Source organism: Acomys russatus, chromosome 9 (assembly GCF_903995435.1).
Source record: "Acomys russatus chromosome 9, mAcoRus1.1, whole genome shotgun sequence".
Classification (NCBI taxonomy): Eukaryota; Metazoa; Chordata; class Mammalia; order Rodentia; family Muridae; genus Acomys; species Acomys russatus.
In genome coordinates this window covers 8,621,848-8,643,055 of record NC_067145.1, presented here as the reverse complement: position 1 = coordinate 8,643,055, position 21,208 = coordinate 8,621,848, and the positions used below count along the sequence as shown (strand labels likewise).

The 21,208-nt window shown below is 43.9% G+C and overlaps 1 protein-coding gene across 2 annotated transcripts in view; it reads right to left on the bottom strand.

Annotated features, from left to right (window-relative positions):
- Positions 1-15,602: 15,602 nt before the first annotated feature.
- The window catches only part of Drosha (drosha ribonuclease III), a 104,518-nt gene continuing 98,912 nt past the window's right edge, over positions 15,603-21,208 (bottom strand). For both annotated transcript variants that reach the window (XM_051150987.1, XM_051150989.1), the window contains 3 exons: positions 20,760-20,852; positions 19,952-19,998; positions 15,603-16,421 (listed from right to left, as the gene is read on the bottom strand). In XM_051150987.1, coding sequence (XP_051006944.1) covers positions 16,291-16,421; positions 19,952-19,998; positions 20,760-20,852 — 271 coding nt within the window. In that variant the 3' untranslated portion in view covers positions 15,603-16,290. The remainder of the gene's footprint in view (positions 16,422-19,951; positions 19,999-20,759; positions 20,853-21,208) is intronic.

Sequence of the window (21,208 nt, the reverse complement as noted above, 5' to 3'; positions counted from 1 at the left end):
TATGTGGCTTCCAGAAATATTTTTCTGAAGAGAAAAACAAAACCTTACATGCATCACCATCCTGTTCCCACACCACCAGCTACTTGCCTTCATGTAAAGGCGAGCCTGCACCTCAAGGACGCTTCAGCTAGGCCCAGCCTTTCTTCTTCTCAGTCTCCTTCCCCTCTGCAGCCACAGGGCCTATCTTGACACACTTCATGTCCCTCATCCATCTTAAGAAGACCAATTCTACTTGCTAAAAGTCATTTCCTTTTGGAGCAGGATGCTTGCCTGGTATCTGCAAGACCCTGGATTTTATCCCTGGCACTATTTTTTTAAAAAAATGCCCATAGCCCAGAGTGGTTTGTCAGCATTAGAAACCAAAAGTAAATCTTACCATTAATTAACTCATAAGTATAATTACAAAAAACCAAAAGCATTGTTTGCTGTTCTGCAAAAAGGGATACTTGTGGTAAAGCTCAGACTGATTAGAACACCTATGATCAGTATTTTTTCAATATAAGAAAATAAAAAAGGAATGTTAATTTAAAACCAAAAGAATACTTGATGGGCATAGAAAATAAATGAATTAGTAGTCTATATAATAACATCCTATACTAATTCATTTGTTCATCTAATTGGGTGTCTCTACAGGTTCTCTGATGCAGGCCTCTGCCCGTGCCATGCCTTTGGCCACTGAAGGGAGGTTACTAATCACTTGTGTGACACTCCCTCTTCTCTGACGGAGCTTGCTAGGCAGAGCACAATCTCATTTTCTAGGGACCTTGCTTTTCCTTATTATTCTCTTTACATGTTGTATGTTTATATATTCCATCTCATTAGAGTTCAGTCTCCTGGGCCCGAGGTCCAGTTCATTAATTAAGGTGACCTTGCATGTCTATTCTTGACCTGTGATGTATTGGCATACATACAGAGCTAGCTTTCCTTTCAGCTCTCTTACCAGGCTATAGACTGTGGCTTCCTCGCTATCCTCCATCTGCCAGGGAGCTTGCATGCTAACAACCCTGCTATACGATACGTTGCCTAAGAAGACATCCTGCTCAACTATGCCATCGGATACCTAATGCCCCCATGTGAGTTTCTCGATGTTGCCACCTCCAATGGCTTCGTCCCATCGGAGAATACTGACTTTGTGGCACTCCCATTGATAGCGAGTTTCGCGCATTCGTCTCTTTACCTATGCTGCCCGAGCATCTAGTTAACCTTGTATTCGGTGAACATTGAGTCTCATCAGCACTTTGAAAGCATGGGTTTTGCATTAAACATTAACAGTTGAGATAAGCATTGTATACTCGCTGCCGTCCCCTGTAACCCCCAGTAACCCTTTGACAGGACCATCTGTCATCACAATCTTGCTTCTGTTAGAAGACTCTTCTCGTGGCTCTCACTGTAGCCTTTCTGCCACAGGCCCGCGGTAAATCCTATTGGTTCTTGAACTCCCTGCCTCCTGCCTGACACTTGCACGGCTCACATTCTCTGATATTCCTTGACATCTTGGCAGCTATATGGACCTTTACAGTCATATATCAACCTGGAGCTCCCCAACCTCCAACCAAGAAATTTCAACCCGGGACTTACCATCTTCCCATTACCAATTTTAAAACGCAACAGGCGGGAGTAGAGGTCTGATCTCCAGCCTCTTCAGGGGCGTGGGTACTTGATGGTGTCATCGCGGATGTAGCACTCAGGCATCTGCCAGAACTTGTCGCCATCCCGGGACATGCAGATGACCTCCCGCAGGTTGATGTTCATCCAGTTGTCGCAGTTTACCAGGCACCCATTGTACGTCTCCCCATTTTTCAGCTCCACCAGCATGGGGTGATTCTATGTTGTCTTCACCAGCGACAAGGGGAGCATCTTCTCAGCGGAGACACCTCCGATGCCGCTCGCGCTCCCGCCGGCAGCCCACCGCGCGCCACGGGCCCGGAGGCCTTGTCCACTGTCCTGTCCCTGAGCCGTTCTCTCGAACGTAGGGAGGAGGCCGAGGCAACTCAGATAGAGGCGGCCCAGGAGCCGAAGGCTCCACCCCGGATTCTAGTTTGTCCATTTTCCGAGTCAGCTTTTCTACTTCCTCTTCTGAGTCCTCCCCCTCTGAATCTGATGATGTTACAGATTTTGCACCTAACAAGTCCTTAAGTGCGATAAACATAGGGCTGAATGGTAAATTTCCCATTTTACTTTGTTTCACTTCGTCCTCTACCGGGAACCTTATTGCTCTTACCGAGTCTTTATAGTCCTAACCGGAACCTTATAGTCTCTGCATCCGAGAACTTTATTCGTCCCTCGCTTACCAGGGAACTTTCCAGTCGACTGCCCTGACCACCAGGAGTTCTGAGCGCTCGTAAATGACGAGCGTCCCCGTACGGGCCACCACTTGCCGCGATCCTTCCGACCAGCGGAAAATAAGGACACGACCCGAACGTTCTTCTCCAGGCAGTTTATTCAGGAACCTTTTCTGCAAGCTTCTTCTTGTCCCGCTCGATCGCTGCTCCTCCCCCAACGCCTCCGCGCCCCTTTATATCCTCTGTCTCAACCAATCAGCAGCCCTTACGTCGGTAGCTCCAATTGGTTCCCGACAAGGCGGGATGCATACGTCAGAGCAAAGCACGGCCCACAACCCGAGTAAGGACTTGTTTACCAGGAGCAGAATTGCAAGTCATCCTGCCTGGCAGGTTGCCAGGCGCCATCTTAGCGAGGGCGATAGCTTCAGCTTCCCACAGGATGTGCCAACTACTCCTTCTTCCTTCTAGTCAGATGAGCCTTGGGGAAAGTTTGGCATTCATCAAACACAAATCTTAGGGTCAAAGAAGTGGATAGATGATAGGCTCACCCGTGACGCCCCTCAGATGGCAGCCTGATATCCCTGACCAGCCTGGACAACACAATTCATGATTTTGGAAGTCTGCTACTTCTCTTTTTAAAAAGTGATGAAGTGTTGAAAAAAATTCTCCTGGTGTCTCAGAACTAGTAGGAGACAAAGTTGATGCTCGCCTTGGCTGTCAGGTATATGGTCATTTTACAATATGACCCCCATAAAGGCCAATAGCTTTTTTTTATTATTTTAGTCAGTTTTAATAAAAAGCTCTCAGACAGAGCATCCGTTTACACATATCTTGTAATAAAGAATAGAAAAACTGACTGACACTCCTTCTTTCCTATTCTTTAGCTACTGAACAAAAATACTGGTTTTCTTCTGGCAGTGGCTGTCATACTTTTATTCCAATTTAATTCACTCAGCTTTATAACTGAATTCCTGTTCACACAGAGTGAAGGCAAAGGGGAGTCAGAGAAACCTTAGCCTGCCTGCACTATTTCTTTTGTTGTTGCAGTTGGTATGCGTTTGAGACAAGATTTCCCTATGTAGCCCAGGCAGGCCTTGAACTCATGAAGCCCAGGCAGGCCTTGAACTCATGATCCATCTGCCTTGGCCTCCCGAGAGCTGGGATCCCAGGCACACACTGCCACACTTCCCTACACTGCTCTCTTTTCACTGACTTGTTACCATAGAAACATGTACAGATGCACAAAACTGGTGTGGCAGGTTCCCAGAGAATCTCTAGTTCCTGACCACGACCCATGGTGCTTTTGACTTCTGGGACAAGCATGTTCTTGCATGAAAACATGAATGTGGAACCTGCGATTTCTTAGGCTTTGCTGGCAGTCCTCTTTGATAGAAATCCTAGTGCCAGTGGCTTCATCCTAGTCATGTATGCAAGGCGGACTGAGCTGCTATACTCTGTAAGAAACCAGATGTAGATCTCTCTCTGCCTCTCTCTGTCTCTGTCTCTGTCTCTCTCTCTCTGTCTGTCTGTCTCTGTCTCTCTGTATCTCTCTATCTCTGTCTCTCTCTCTGTGTATCTCTCTGTCTCCCTCTCTCTTCTTATTTTCAGTCTGTCTTAAGTACAAACCTGTTTTTCTTCAAATAGCAACATTAGCTTCCTGCTAAAATATTATTTGATTTTGAGCTACAAATACATCCTGTGATCAAATTTCAAATGTACCATGTGTGCCCTGGAAAAATAATATTTAGCCAGTTCTTGATTCAGAATTGTTATCATGAATGTGCACCATTTGAGTTTTTAGTAAGCAATACTGGTCCGAGTCTAGAATCTACCTAATAACTCCAGACCCATCATTTCCTGGCTCCAAACATGGCTCCAGTTCTCTTAAGACACTCTCTTTACTGACGTGTTTTAGCCTGTGCTTGCCATCCAAAGAGCAGGAGAAACTTGACTCCAGTGCTTGTAGAAAGGCCTGGTCAAGAAGAGTCAATAAGTCTGCTACGGGAGCTAAGGGCTTTTTCTGTGGCAGCGTTCCTTGAGTGGAGTCCTTACCACTTAACTTCTGTGCCAGGGCTACATTTTACAGAATGGAAGATATAAAATGAGTAAGTGGGAAACTAAACTCTTTAGTAAGCCCACATCTTCAGGGACAGAAAAAAAAGGGGGGGGGAGCGGCTTCTGTTTACTGACAATCGCATGACTCCTAAAACCCATCATCTCCTTGAGACCTTTCTTTTGAAGGGCACTCACATTTCTAGTGATCCAGTGAGGCCTTGGGAGAGCAAAAATAACATGGCTGAAAAGAACAAGAATATCACACACAGCCATGACTACTTGACTCTGAAGTGAGCATTCTGCCGGCAGACTGCTAATGGCTTATAAAGCCCAGAGGCTCTGGGCAGTGCAGCGCTGTAGCGTGTGCGGGTAACGCTAGGTCTAAGAAATGCTCCTTTTTGCTGTGCTTACTTTCTCTACTTTGGACTTATCATTGTCCCTGTCCTCAAATGCTTTGCATTCCAGTTAGAGGCCAGAATTCCACTTAGGGTTCCATAGTGAATTCTGTGGCTTCATGTCTAAAAGACCTCATGGACAGCAATGTGTGGCCCAAATTCCTCCAAATTATATCCCATCATGAACACACTTTCCCGATACACAGACCCTCAGTCAATTAAATACAAGAGCAAACTAAAATCGTTTTTTGGCATATTGTCCAAAATGCAATTATCTCATTTAAAACAGGTAGATTTATTTAGAAACTGAAACATATTTTTCAATTAATGCACACAGGAAGTACCAAGGTGCCATCGGTGAGAACATTATCCAGGCTTTATACGGTCATTGAGAGGCGCTAGTAACAGCTGTTCTCTTAGTTCACAGGCCCCCAGCCTCTTCCCATGCTCTGCAGTATAAAAGTCACACAGCTCAATCAATCACTTCTCCAAGTACCACACAAACCTCGGAATTACTTCCTAAGGATGACCCTAGCTTTCTGCACCTTGGACCCATACCATGGCCAAATGACTGTCATTGCAAGTAGGCAGCTACTCACATTATATTAAATAGAATTCAATTGCCATCAGTCTGCCCACCCCAACCCATCCTCTCAGTGAAAAAAGTTTCATCATCAACTGACACATTCTGTCTTAAACCTAAGCCTCTGTCTGAAACCGTTAACACCAAACTGTCAACTGGCCAATTCTTGTCAAAATCTCAGATCAAAACTAAAAGGTGATGTTGATGGATAGTTACTTTAAAAATACATGTGATGTTTTAGCATGTGCTCTGGTGGTGCCTAAAGCCTATTGTTTGCTCTAACTCCTCATCAGACTCACATAGCTGGGCCAGGCTATTGCTCATTTTCCTCACACTCTACTGCAGGTGATAAGCCCCTCACTTTGACCAAGAGACACTAGAAGAAGAGCCCTAGATAGCAGATGGCGCATTTACTTCTGGAATATGTCACAATGGCATTGCTCTCTTGGTCATTCAATGTTTCCCTGATGACCCGACTGTATATGACACTTTGGAATCCATGCAAACATAATCTATAGCCATCCAGAGAGACATAAGCTGTGTCAAAATCATGGCGTCACTTACTCTGGGCTGCAGTAATGGGCAAGTTCCTCCAGCCCAGGCAACAACATGATGATGCCTAGTGGAGCTCCTTAACTCAGGACTTTATGGATGATCTATTAAAAAGACCAGGAAGGAACGATATACTGTATACTGTGCAGTAAACACGAACCTCACTTAGTTAAGATGACTCATAACACTGGACAACAGAGTTGTGGTGTCCATTACCAGACCCAAATCAAAGGCCAGCGGGGGGCTCTCAGAATAGGCTGTTTTCTTTCCCTCTCGCCTTGTTCCACTCCTGCTAACAAGTGTGTTGCACGTTGTTCTCATACCACTCATGTCTGTGCCCTTGCTCAAGGTCACACCACAAGCAGCCTTCAGCCATGCTGCACCCCTACATGCTAAAAAGAAAAAAAAAAAATCCAGAACAGGACAATAGGCTGCCTCTCTTCTCTGAATGCCTCCAAGCCACACCTGCGACTAAGGCAGGTCACATTTACCCATCTCAGAGTTGAATTCCACGTCTTCTGAGGCAGTCCCTTGGCTCCCTCAACAGCAAACAATTCAGCAAGGCTCCTGGCAGAACAGCTCTCCTCACGGCTTTGGCTCAGAGTCCCTGACCTTGTCTAGACCCCTGTGTGATCTCAGGCAAGGAGGGTCACTTCGCTGCGCCCTGACTTCTCCATCTAGAGACAGCTTTAACTGTGGTAAGGGGCCAGGAAGGACTGCAAAATTCGGTTTCTGGGAAGTGGGAGGGGAGGATTCCAGAGAGGAGATGACAAGACAGATGGGCATTCTTTCAATAAAAACGAAAAACCACACCTCTTGGTTTTTGTGGGGTTTTTTGTTTGTTTTTGTGTTTTTGTTTTGTTTTGTTTTGTTTGCCTTTCAGCACACTTACAGATACATTTGATATTCACTTTGATTGGGAAAGTAGATGTGATCTTCTTGCCCATAAGCTTGAATGTTTGTTTCCCTTGCATCTTTTGTGGCCACTTTCACTGGCTTCTTGGATCCTCATTTTTACACTGTATTTATAGGTCATTATTCTGTGTGGATTTTTTTTAATGTGGGTTTTGAGCTTTGCCTGAGGTTTAAAGGATGTCTCAGATCTTTTATGGAATAAGACATGGTATGTATAAATGTGTATATATGCTGACCCAAGCATTTTTATGTTACACCATAACAATATAGTCTTATAACGTTATCTTGTCTTCCTTAATACTCCCAGTGACCCTATGAGACAGACATTATGAGCTCCATTGCTAAGATAAGGCAGCTTGGTCTCAGGAGCAGCGTCCCCCATGGTCAGCGTTTGATGTACCATCCTGTCTCTTGAATCCCAATCCAGAGCTTTTTCTTCTATCATCAACTTGCCTCTCCACAGACTCATTAGCCATGCAGGTTTGCTTCTGCCCTGACAAATAACACCAGTGACAAGAGCATATCTGTACCATTCACCTACTACGTGGCAGGCATTCTATATGCATTATCTTATTTAGTGCTCCCTGGAAGCCAATGATGTGGTGACTGTATTACCCTTTATAAGCTCTCAGTGATGCAGAGTCAAGTGCCCCACAGTCACACACCAGCAAAAGGGGACTGGAGATTTGAACCCAGATGAGTGCAACTCCCAAGTTCTTGTTCTTAAACAGCACCCTGCAAGGGCATTGGTTCTGTCACCAAGTGACACTTCCTGAGGGTAGTGTTCAAAAAACTTTGAGTCTGTGTGATGTCACTGTGTGGCCGCGATTGAAGCAGACAGGAGCAGCAGGCTGTCCCAGCTTTTCTGACCTCTTCCCAGAAGGAAGGCTACACCAAGCAGGCAGCAGGGTCGCCTTCGCCACTAACCTGCTGTGGTTCATTAAAGCCTTGGGCCTTTATGATCCCCTTCGGATCTGTGTGAAAGGGTCACGATCCCAGGCTTTGTGTCCCAGTTCACGGTTCCCTTTATGTCCAACCCGAGGTCTGTGATTTTCTTAGCATTCTCTTGGCTGCCTGTTTTAAGATTTTTGACATAGGTGAGAGTAACAAAACTCACATAGTAGTACTGGCCATTTAGAAGCATCGGAAAACTGGGGAAGTCTAATTATTACCTTGAAGTCTGTTCTTTTTATCTTTGAGATTTATTCGGCTTTTAGACCCTTTTACCTTAAGATATGCTTTTACATTACAACAAACAAGAAGGGCTCTTTCTGAAAATATTCAAACAAGGACTTCCATTTCTTTTTCATCTTAGTCCGCGCACTGACTCTTTTCATGTTAACAAGACTGCAGGATTGCTCCTTTCTGGGCTGGCTGTCTACTCAGTTGGTCAAGACTCATTGCCTCTTTGCTCCTCTCTCTTTAGCTCCTGAGACTGCTGCAATCTTTCCTGATGGCTGACCTGAGGCAGCAACATCACAACTTCTCACAACAGCCTTGCTTTCCTTTAGGCTCTAGTTATTCATAACAATGAAAAAAATGTTATTCTATCTCTTGGGTCCTTCTGAAGATTAAACGAGGCAATGTGTTAACATGCTTTGGAAACTATATGCTGTCATGAAAACATGGGCTCACCCCCTGTGGTCCCTGGGGCCAACTTCTGATAAAGGGCATGAGTTTAAGGAACAGTGTATGTTACAGAGGTGTGTGGGCTTGAAGCCTAATTATCTGGAAGAAATTCAGAGAAGTCAGTAACTATATCATGATGTCTGCCAATGATTCCAGAACTGGGGTTTTGATGACTGGCATCTTTAATCCACCATCATAGCATGCCTGCAGGCACAGGAAAAAACCGCCTCCCTTTTTGAATGCAGCCTGCTTCCTGGTGGGATTTGTCAGTCTTAAAGCAGAGGTCAGAAAGTTATGGCCTATGGGACAAATCTAGCCTTGCCATCTGTTTGTATACCAAGCCAAGATTTTTTGTTTTGTTTTGTTTTGTTTTGTTTTTACCTTTCAAAAGAGTTGAGAAGGAATCAAAATAATATTTTTAATATGTGAAAATTACACGGCATTCAAAATGCCAATGTCTATAGAACATATAACTTTATCAGCCAAGTGTGATAGGGCACACCTTTAATCTCAGCACTTTGGGAGGTAGAGGCAGGCAGACCTCTGTGAGTTCGAGGCCAGCCTGGTCTACAACGTGAATCCAGGACAGCCAGGACTACACAGAGAAATCCTGTCTAAAAAATAGATAAATAAATAAAAATTTTAAAAAAGACAAAAACAAAAGCAGAAAAAGAAGAATTTAAGTTTATCACTAAAAATAGTACATATCTGCCATTTCTCTTACTATAAATACTGACATAATGTTAACATTTGCCTGCTAGGCCACAAAAGCCAAGCATGTCTTATGGGGGCCTTTAAAGTCACGCGAGTCCTGTCTTAAAGTACTCATTCTCCTCCTGTATTCCAAATCCTCACCGTGGTGAGGCTGCCACGCTTCATCTATGCTAAACCTCAACAGAGAGATGATTATCTCAACAAAGAAGGCTTCGTCTTGAGGATTGTTTATGGTTCCATCTGGGTGGGAAGGGCCAAAAGTGACAGAGATGCAGAACTCAAAGGGTTGGGGGTGGAAGAATACAACTTCTCTTGGCCCTGTGACCCAGATACTGCTTAGACCCGCGCAGTCGCAATTCTCTTCCTGGTCCTCCTGGTCATTGAGCTCAGCGCTTGCCTTTATACTTGCTGTATGACTGAGCAATCAATATCTCACTGATGCCATCTCAGGAGACAGGAGGAATGTGGTGCCATGGGGGTTGCATTTTATGACCCTTAACCTCCACTTAGACTTTCCTACACCCCCTGCCTGTCCTCCTCCCTTGTTCCCCAGTGCTCCCAGCTCTGAGAACCAGTAGGTTCTGGAAGCCTCTAGCTCTCACACCTTCCTTCTAGGCTTTTGTTTTTTCTCCCTTTTGCATGACTTTGCTCTGCCTGAGAAAAATTCACACACACACACACACACACACACACACACACACACACACACATACATCAACACACACACACACACACACTTACTACTTGACTCTGCCTTGCAATTTGCCTCCTAGGAGAGAGGGGCTATAAATAATATATGAGGTTTCCCGGACCCTGCAAACATTGGGGAGTGAACTGGTGCTTTGAAAGCCTTTGTTAGTGGTTTGGGAGTATTGGCAAGTACTTCTGTCTATTGATGGATTTCTTACCCATAAGATAGAAAGCAAGGCTGAAAAAAAAAAAAAAATAGAGAGATTCCTATGAGAAATCAAAGTCAAAGAATAATTTCCTCGACAATTGCCAGGCAGGACCCAGTACAAGAAGTTGACCAGGAGTAAACAACTGAGCCAGCCCAGAAAACAAGAAAACCAAGGTTAAACCCGGAAGTGTTGCGGTTGTGGATACGTACACATCAAGGCTGTCCAGCCATTGTCAACCCTTCACCTGGCCTATGGTTTATACTGCTACGTGTTATACACTATTTAGACATCAGTTAAGCTTCTCAATGTGGCCAAGGTCAGTGATGAGTGGAGAGAACTAAAGGAGTGGAAGGGTGTACAGACCCCGCCTGCACCTAACGACCAGGATGAATTTGTACAGCAACTTTTCGATGAAAGCAGATACATTCTCATGGAACGGAGGAAAACCAGTGAAAGGAAGCAGCCGTCAACCCCAGGAAGAAAGAACCAAGGACAGAATAACCACTGGTGACTTTCTAACAAGCGCCTATTCTGGGGAGTCTTCAATTTTAAGAAAACGAAAGCTTATTTTGTTGCCACCAAGTCCTTTAAGCAGAACTGACTTCTTAGCGGGTAAAATAACACTGATTAGCACAGCACTACAGAGGCCTCCAGGGTTGCGTTTCACATCCCCTTTGGACTTTGTCTGCAGGCGGCTAAGCATTCAGGAGAAAATCCCTTCTCTTTATGTGACTTCTCCAGCCGGATCATGTGTGAGACGATTTCTACGAGACAAACACAACAGACTGCCACACTTGTACTCTGCTTATCCGAGACTCTTCAAGTTTCCAGCTGATCTTTTCATATGGCTGATTTCTCCACACCCCTAAGTTGCCACCATTAAATTAAAAAATAAATAAATAAATAAACAAAAGAGGGAGAAGGGGGAGGGAGTCCCTTGTGTTACTCAGCAAGAGTTAGGAGATTTGTAAGTTTCTAGAAATCCTTCCAGCCCTGCTTATTTTGACAAAACTACTTAACACTTCAAGCAATGAACTACAGGGCATAAAAGTATAATCTACAGAGAAAACCTTAATCCTCTGTAGTAACCCATTTGAATCTCCTCAAACACATTTCCGTGTGGAGGCCTGGAGAATTAAGTCAATTGTTTGATCTGAGAAGAAAGGCAATTAGGCCCCTCTCTTGATCTTTCTGGCTGAATTCTAGTCAGGAGCAGCCACTGTTACCCACAGCTCCTGAGAGCACTATTAGTGCAACAATTGAGGTGAGCGTCAGTCTTGCCACCACTACGCCTCATAGTGTTTCATTAGGAGTTGTTTTATCGGAGAGTTTGAAATCATGGTGGGCTCCTATGCAGCATACAAATGATTAGGTAGCCGGATTAAAAACAAAAACAAGAAACCCCATCTAAAACTTTCTCCTAATCTATCACTCGAGTGATAGATAGGGCAGCCAGCTTCACTTACCCTTGGGTTGCTGGCAGAAATGGAGGGGTGGGGGGACAGTGATTCTCTTCAAGGGGATGTCTCTAGGCCCCAGATTTGTGAGTCAGCAATAAGAATCTAGCTGGGGGGGCACAGCAAGGGAAACCTATCTGGATTTTTGTTTTGTTTTTGCTTTTGTTTGTTTGTTTGTTTTGAATTAAACTCAGAATAGCTCCCAAAGAACTAAACAGCAGCAGTTTGGTGACAATGTGGTTGCAAATGAAAAGAAGATGTGTTATAAAAAGATTACGTAAGATTACATAAAGGTCACTAGTCTGTAGTGAAATATATTGGCTGGAGATAATGGGTGTTGGTGAGAAAACTGGTCCCAACCCTCCAGTTAGTGCTCTCACCAAAGACCAAGGCTTCCCTTCCTGTTTCCTGAGGCTGCTATTGTCTTAACACTGCAGGAGCTGATACCTGATTTGTCCACTTCCTCACAGCTTCTGCCTTGAGAGGTAGACAAAGGTAACGCAGAGGTAGACAAAGCCAAAGCAAAGGCACTGCTTCCAGCTGGGTTCCACTGGGCTTGTGGGGTCCAGTGTGGATCACTAGTTTGTGCTGAGTCCAAGTGCAGGAGATCCTGAGAGGGCAGGCGTGTTCCAATGGCTTCTGACAGGTCACTCTCTTCAGCTCAGCCTCGAGGCCCTTCAGGAGGATGGTGTTTATATAGGAAGCTACATTACTGCAGAGGGAGCTGAGGCTTGTGGAAGAATGGCAAAGGGGAGCCCAGCTATGTTTACTCACTGGACAGTGGTAGAGTCCACAAGGAACAGTGTAGAGCTGGAAGCCAGGACCTCAGAGGTAGATCAATGATGGTCCAACTCGTTGGGAGCCGTGGATTAGCGAGGGAAGGTAGGTAAGCCAAAAGGTAGCGACAATAAAGATACTGGCCCATCCCTTTAATCCCAACACTTGGCAGAGGCCCGTGGGTCTTTTAAGTTTCAAATCATCCAGGGCCACACAGTGAGACTTTGGGGACAAGGTGGGGGTGGGGCAGCAGGGGAGGAGAAGGAAGGTGAAGGAGAGAGGAGAGAAGGGAAGCAGGGGGACACACAGAGAATGAGTATGGACAGAACGGACCAAGAAGAACTCAATAATGGACACGTCATTGGAAGGACACGAAAGAGTTACTGGAGTTCGTACCTGAGCTGAGGCCAAAAAGGAAGGAATGATTAGTGAAGAGACAGCCTACTTAGGGCAGTAAAGGCCCTGGAGGGAAGAGAAGTGTGTTGTGGGTTGCATGTATGTAGGTGGGGGCTGTCTCCTGCTCATGTCCAATTTTGATGCCACTGTAAGAAAACTGGACTTTATTCAAGAGGCTACAGGGGCCTCATGAGAGAACAAATTACCCCAAACTTGGCACCCTAAAACATCTGCAGCTTTCCTACCTGACATAAAACTAACCACCTCAACCACCTATTACCAAAAAGAAATAATAATTGGGGATGGGGGTGCTTCTAAAATACACATTTGCCAAAAATTTCTAACCTCAATCTAAAAATCAAGGCTTCAGACCCAAGCTAGAGGAAACAGGAGGAAAATAGATGCCACAAGAAACCAATGTGTTACGACAAGAATATGTAACACTATGGATTGACCTAGTTTCTTCAACTGGTCAGAAAAAGATGGGAGTAGAGGACATCCCTAGGGCAAAAGTCACTTAAGAGTCTACAAAGACTAATGTGTACATACATCAAGCTTATCTGAACCATTCCTTGCACCAGCCAACTGAACATCTGCATATAGCCTAGTTATTACAAGCTCTTAAAAACGTGGCAATTTCATGATGTCACAATACTATTTTGGTTAAATAAAGCGTTTGACTTTAAAGTCTTTTTGTCCAAGGGAATACAGTAGTCCATATTGTGGGATAGGCCATTCCTACAGACCAGACTAAACCCCAACCTTCCAGATGGAACAGGTTACTCTCTCCTGGTCCTGTGTGGTACCCAACACACACCTCCGCTTCTGAACACTGAGCTCCCTCAGGACATGGACTTAACTTTGAGCCTATACACCCAGATATATTATATGCTACAAGTTCTAGTAGATCTCTGAATGCAGTGTTCTTTGGAAACCCCTAATTTGTACGTAGGCCTGTTTCATGGCTGTCAATTTTAACATCTTTCAATCTTCACATAGGAGAATTAGAGGCATGGATAAGCATCAACGCAAGAAGCCTGTTGGTACTGGTTCTGGGACAGTGCTTGGCAATAAGGCAAGTAAACCAGTTCTTTTTATATGGTTGAGCTGTTAAATATCAGGTGCAGGAGTGGACAAGCCCCAGATTTCAGCTGTGGCAGACAGGTGTTTTTCACATAGTCCAGACATTTATTTGGCAGCTCCTGTTCATTGTCCCAGATGGATAAACCAACTGCAAAATCCTGCAAGAAGTCCATCTAGGCTGGGCTGCACCCCCTCCATGAGCACCCAGAGTCACTTGGAGTCCCTTCATCTGCATATGTGCACCCATTTGACTGTTCCCTCAACCACACCCAATTAACTTTCAGACTTCATGGCCAACGCGCCTTACCTCCAGTTGAGTTACTGCACGAGCTTACTCCTCGGCAGAACTGGAAGATGACCCTGGGTTGTGGAGAAGAGGCAGGGCTGGAGTCTGGTGAGAGTGGCCAATCTTCCCTGATGTGTCCACGACAAGTGCTGTACTAGTATTTTATAGACCTCACTTTACTTTGGGAAGCAGAAAAGAGCCTGAGGACTATAAGCCTCAATAAAGACTCTTGACTGGTATGCTAGATTTGGCATTATTTTTAAACACTTAAGAGTCATGAAAACACTTAAAGAACAGTTCAAGCCCAGCTGGTTAGAGCTCTTGCTGCACGATGAGGTGAGTTCCATCCCTGAAGCCACATGGTGGAGAACCCGCCCCCAGGAGGTGTCTTGACCCAAGTATGTCATAGGATGCTTAACACAGACGTACACACATAGCCTTTAAAATTCCAAGTATATTCCCTTGCATTTTGCTTATAGCATTGTCAAGGCCACTCAGGAATCTAGCATTCCCCACTTCCTGTCCTGCTATCCACTGCACACATAACTTAAACATGCTGCTCAGATACAACACCAATGACATGGAAGACATGCTAGAACAAGTGGCTCAAAATGAGCTCTTCTCCCTCCCCAGTGCTGGCATGTCATCCTGTCCCCAGCTTCCCTGGAGGGTTCAAAGGAAGGACATGTGATATATATTTAGAACCTACACATCTTTCAGGATCATAGCTAAAGATGGTACGTCCATACAGCCACTTACAATAACAACTGCATAGCACACCTTACCATATAATTTAACAATGGCAGTGGAAACTGAACATATAGCATTCCACTGACTAAATGTTTGAGTAGTGTGTACACATACATCCACACAGCTCTGGCAGGATGTACGAGTCATGAGGGGTTTACTTATTCTGTGCTAATATTTTCAAAGTAACAATTTTTACAATGCTAAAATGCATTTTAAAATGTTCAATGATGCATCATTATGTAGATAAGGAACACTTCTAGGTCCCTAACAGGTTCATTCCTGCCTTCCTCCTCCTAATTCAATGACAGCCTTTCAGGGAGACTTCCTCTACCATCCCACTTAAAACGGCACCCACTGACTTCCCTGCCTCACTTGTTCCTTGTATATTTACGGTGTTCCTGTGTTAGCATATGAGCTCTCTGAGGTGTGAGTGTGGTTTTGTTCACTGTAATACCCCCAGAGCCTGGAACAATACCTGACACACAGCAGGCATTTGCTATGTAATATCTGCTGAATAATGAATAAAGACACATTTGTGTTATAAGTTTTGCTTTTATTAATAAGAAATCCTTGATGTTCAGTGTAAAATAACTTAGAAAGAAAGAAAGAAGAAAGAAAGAAAGAAGAAAGAAAGAAAGAAAGAAAGAAAGAAAGAAAAAAGAAAAAGAAAGAAAGAAAGAAAGAAAGAAAGAAAGAAAAAGAAAGAGAAAATGCCCTGTCTTTTTACTAGAGGGACCATTAGAGAAGCTGCTAAAAGCAATAAAAACTTTTCTTCCTGACTCCTAGCCCTTCCTACCCACTCCCCCACACACGTAAATTAAACACAACTTCAAGAGACTCTGAAACACCCCCCCAAAGTCTCTCTATCAACGTCTCCAAAGGACTGCAAATCCCACTGTGAGAGCAGCTGGCTTAAAAGATGTTCTGACTGAGCACAGCAATCTCTTCCCTATTCTGACGACTCAAAGAATATGTGACTCAGCCCGAGTCCTTTTCCAGCTCCACGAACAGCTAGAGGCTGAGGGCCTCTTCTGCGTAGACTCAATTCTTGGAATAGGCTAGCTTCGGTATTATCACACGAGCAATACAGAAACACCCAGAGGAAAGCAGAAAAACATTTCAAAAAGTAAAGCTGCTACCACAGGCAGTAAGTAACAAGTAACCAAAAATATCTGGTGAAGTGAGTTTGTCTCTTGTCAGCTGACAGTCTGAAGTCACAACCTGAAACAAAACAGCATCTATTCCATAGAATATGCCTTCCTGAATGTTATTCTCTAAAGAGCAAAATGAAGGGAGCAATGCACATCCACTAAATAGAAATCCAATACTCTGTAATAAAGACTATCCAGCTGGAAACAGGATGCTCAAGCAGTGAGACGACAACCGCAGTTTGACTTGGAGCTTTATTTCAATGGGCACACTTCATTCATTGTCTGCAGGCAAACTAGGCTAGGTCTCGCTGGGCAGCAGTCACAGTTCCTAGGCAAGCAAATGCAGCACCACTTCCGTGCCCTCCTTTACTTCTTTATGTCTTCAGCCTCATCTGGCTCTCTCTCTTGATGCTCTCTTTCCCACCTCATTTCTTTTAACTCTTGTCTGTATTTCCGTTCAATGAACCGCTTCTGATGAGCCATCTGGGGAAAGTTATCTGACACAAGGAGATACGTTTAATACTTAATAAAGGATATCCATAGGCGCGAAGATGGTGAGAACAATGCACACAAGTATATAGTGACCACACATAGTGATTGTGTTTTATAAAACAGATTAAGAATGATTTATCTTCTTTTTACTCTTTTGTTATTCATACACATGCAGAGTCTGGACTGACGTCTTGGATTCCAGTGTCAACACAGGCACCAATAAAGGCACCAAGCCACACAGCAAGTTAAAATAAAATAAAGACAGAAGGTTCTGGAGTGTTTCCAAACAAGCAGGTGCTTTAAGCAGCATTCTCTACAACTAGTGAATTCCAGGGAGAGAGGCAGAAAGAAAGAAAGAGAAGGAGGAGGGGTGGGGGCAGGGGGGGAGGAGGCAGAGGTTTATAGTTCAGAAAACTTCAAACTAAAAGCTTCCAACACGCGAGGTTACCATACGCATGTTTACCAAGAAGGAAACTTTCTCAGTAGAGCGAAACCGTATCAGAGGGACAAAAGGAAGCCACAGTCTAAGTCTCTGTGTCCAGTGATCAATTCTATCTTTAGTGTACCATAAAAGGCCAAGGCTCTGTCTGCAGAGGTAACTCAGGTGGAGAACTCTGATGGATAAAAGGAGATCTGCCACTCAGTGGTGCTGTTTAGCTATAGTTAGTTTGATATCTATCTGACCCTGCATAACAGCACAGACACCGAGAAAATATGGACTGTGATTTAGGAATTCCACAATTCTCTTGTCACATGCAGTGCAGTATTAGTGTGACAATGGACTAAGAAACCAAGCTCAGAATGAGAAACAGTCATTGTGTACCTAGGCAGCCAGCACTCAGACAGACAAAGGTCATATAGGAGATCCGCTATCTGGCAATGCATGGAGAGAGGACACAGCTGTGCTGGCCAGCTAAGGACTACTCTGTACTTCACACATGAAGAGTTGGAGGCGCCCTGACCAGGAAAGCGAGTCTGTTTCCTTGTTTGCTGTAAGGGCGGGGAGTGATGAAGTGCACTATGACCCTAAGTTCTTCTCTATACTGTGTGCCATCGTCACCACAGGCTGGAGAAGACACGGACAGGGTGGAGAAAGCACTTGGAAGACAAGCAGGGAGGCAGAAAGGCCTCGTGCACCTGAGAGCTAAGGCAGGAGCACAGCGCCGTTCTATCAGCAATGCCGACTCCTCACAGACTCTATCAACTTTGACTTTGAGTACTGTAAGGACTAAAAACAACCAACCAACCAACCCTGGTCAAATACACCCCCAAAACTCAGCTGTAAAGGCAAGGCTTCCCAAATAGGGCCCATTTCTTCGGTAGATTCCATCGTGTAACTGAGTTTGTACTAAAAGCCCTCTTGCTTGTATCAAACCATGAACAAGCTTTCAGAGCGTATCCACAGCGCGCTCTTCAGAAAAGCTTCACTGCATTATGTAGTGTGTGTTTTTATGTGTGCACACATACACTCCCCACTCCTGCCCTGCTATGTATTACGGCTATCATATTTTCCTTTATCTCAGCACAAGCATTTCCTATAGCTCTATGTCAGTTTCCAACAGCATTATTTCAACAGTTACAAACATCACATCTGGATAGTCGGGAATTGGGAAAGTATTGCCAACAGGCCAAATACAGCTTCCAATCAGTTTCTGAAGATAAAAGAGAAACACAGACATTTGACACCTCCTGCGTCTGTGTGCTACAGTGTCAGACTCTAGTAACCGAGGCTGACTATGACCTGTGAAGACTAAATACACCCAGCTGGTCCTTCACAGAAAACGTCTGCTAATCCTTAAGATATCCATTTACTGATAAACATTTGCTTACTGTTAATGTGTAGTTTCACTTTATTTAAACATTTTGCTATTATAAACCAAGTTGTCATGATTACCACAGTGTGTGAGCTATAGTCCAGAATCCAAGTATTTCCTTAGGTTGGATTCCAACCTAGAGGTAAGAACTTCTCTAAGGACCAGACATAATGCCAAATTACTGTCCAGCAGCTAAGCAATCCACTCCTCTCAGTATGTCTGGGATGTCCGTCTTGGAATTAGTCATTTTCCAGTACCATTTTAGAGCTGAATGCAAGCATCCAAAGTGGGATGGACTCTAGTGTAACTGGAAAACAGAAGCCCACTCTCCTTCAAGAAATGATGGTGCATTTATACAACCCATCAATGAAAACATACTCAAAAAAAAAGTCAATGTAAAACTCTTACTGTAGACTGCAGGATGCGAGGCCCTGGCAGCACTGCTGCTGTCCCCACTAACTTCCCTCCCTGACCCCAACAGTAAGCCACTGCCTGCTGATTTCCACTTGGCCCTCTAACAGTTCCTGGAACCTCTCAAACCTGAGAATCCTGGGCCATTTCACTTTGAGTTTGTGTATTCACCCTCTCTTACTCCTTTGGCTGGTTCTTGAAGCACTGGCCTATCATGCCCACAGGGTCTTCTGTGCAACACAACAGACCTCAGAGGAACAATGTCCTGTATTCACACCTTCTGTTTACAAGACTAGGCAGCTCTCTACATGGTCAATTATGCAACTGAAGTCTCTTCAACATGTCTTCACACTTGAGACAATGTATCTTCAAAACTAAATGCAGCACAATATAGACATTTATTATAGACAGTGAACAGACAGACAGACAGACACACACACACACACACACACACACACACACACACACAGAGTACCCACCAATAATAAGAAAAACATCAATAAAATACAGCACACCCACAGAAGTAAATAATGTGTAACTATTCAGAAATCTGGAGCCATTCTCTCTGACATACTAGACGAAAGTGAGGTGTCTTATATACACACATTAGCATGTGAATGTATTCAGAAACATATAATTGCCACCCAACTTAAATAAGACAATGGTTAAAAACTATACAGAAAAAAAAAATCTTTCCATGTATATGTTTATGCCTACATAAGATTCCCCACCAACCCCCAACCCTCTACACCCCATCCCTAGCCTCACAAGATAGGGTTTCTCTGTGTACACCAGGCTGGCCTTGAACTCAGAAATCTACCTGCCTCTGCCCCCTCAGTGCTGGGATTATAGGCATGTACCACCATACCCCGTTTACAGAGATTTTTAGTTTTTTATTTCATTTGTTTTATTTTGCTTTGAAGCAAGGTCTCATGTGGCCCAGGCTCACCTTGACCTCACAATGTAGCCTCAGGTGGCCTCACCTCCTGCTATGCTGAATCTACCTTCCACGTGTCACCATGCCTGGCTGATGTGACTACGGAAGTATGGGAAATATGGTCAGAAACAGAAGGCCACTTCCAGAGGGTTCTATGAGGAAAATAAAAACCAAACACACTTAGGAATGCTTTCTAAAGACTACAGTCTGCTATTTACACGGCACAGTCTCCTATCCTCTGTATGGAGAATAATTATGAACAGAGTAAGACCCCATTTGATCAGAACTTAGCCATTCCTCTACATCCTCATCCTCCATCCACACACACTCACTACATTATCAGGTATAAATACAGAAAAGGAGATAGGCTTACATTTCTCCAGTGCATCCATTGCTGCTCCCATTTCTGCCTGCTGAATACTGTTGAGTAAAATAAAAGTGAGGTAGATTTTAAAGGTTTTCTTTTTCAAAAACACAAATTATAGCTACAGATTCATTAATGCTGATTTTCATAGCTAGTACATAAAATTTCACATGATTACTTCCACCACATATGGAATTGCATAGCTAGGAATACACACAAGAGCATTCAGAAATGTCTTTTATTTACACAAAGTCTCTTTAAGGTATCTGTTCCACACTTTCAATATGTAGTAGAGTATCTTCCATTTTCATTACGGCTACAGTATTTCTTGTCTCAAAATACTCCATGGAAAGTTTAAATATGAATAAGATAAAATGTATAGAGAGAAAAACAGGCAAAACATAGATTAGAAGGTTCGAAGAAAGGAGATTTTACATATATATTCCCCCCCCCCCCGCTTTTTTCCTAAAACTGGCAAGCATGCCCACAAAGCTCAAGTGACAGGAAACATCTAATGCTGTGCTATGCACACCATGACACACCTAACATGCCTGCATTCTGCTGAGGCTGAAACTCGACAGAACTAACTTATGTAACAACTGATGCGGCCCCTGGTACAATGGCGTGTCCTGTGCAAGGCTGATCACCAAGCCTTTCAGTCGGCTTAGAGGGGACATTGGTCCTCCGCATTCACTGTACTGTAACCAAAGACACCCACCCCACAGCCTAATGTGAGCCAGACTGCAGAGGTTTTAAATACCAGGTAGTCTTCCCTGAACACAGAAACACACTCAGGGAAACTGTGCTCTTTGCATACCTTGGTCCTTTCCCGCAGCCTATCCTTTCTCCCTTAAAATAAACAGCCACAGTGTAAGTTCTAGCATGGGATGGCCCCACTGTCTGCAGAGTCCTGAAACAAAAGAACATTAATTATGATACAATGCTCAGGTAGTGTGCTGGAATATAACTAACAAAATAGCAAAGAAAAAAAAAACCTCATTCTTATTGCCTAGAAACAGTATATAGTATATAGAATAGACATAAGTAAAAGCATATAAAAGAGAAATAAAAGTAACAATGTGGGAAAAGGAAGTAGTTCAGTGTTTGATTTGCTAACCTAACAAGATTTAGAGCTTTGAAACAGTAACGTTTTAAAAAATCTGCATTGCAGTTTTACATTTTTCTCAGATAGGATCAGTGTCTGAGGGCTCAAGTGTGGATATTTGAGTATCACATAATTAACAAACTTTCATTATGAAGAACTGT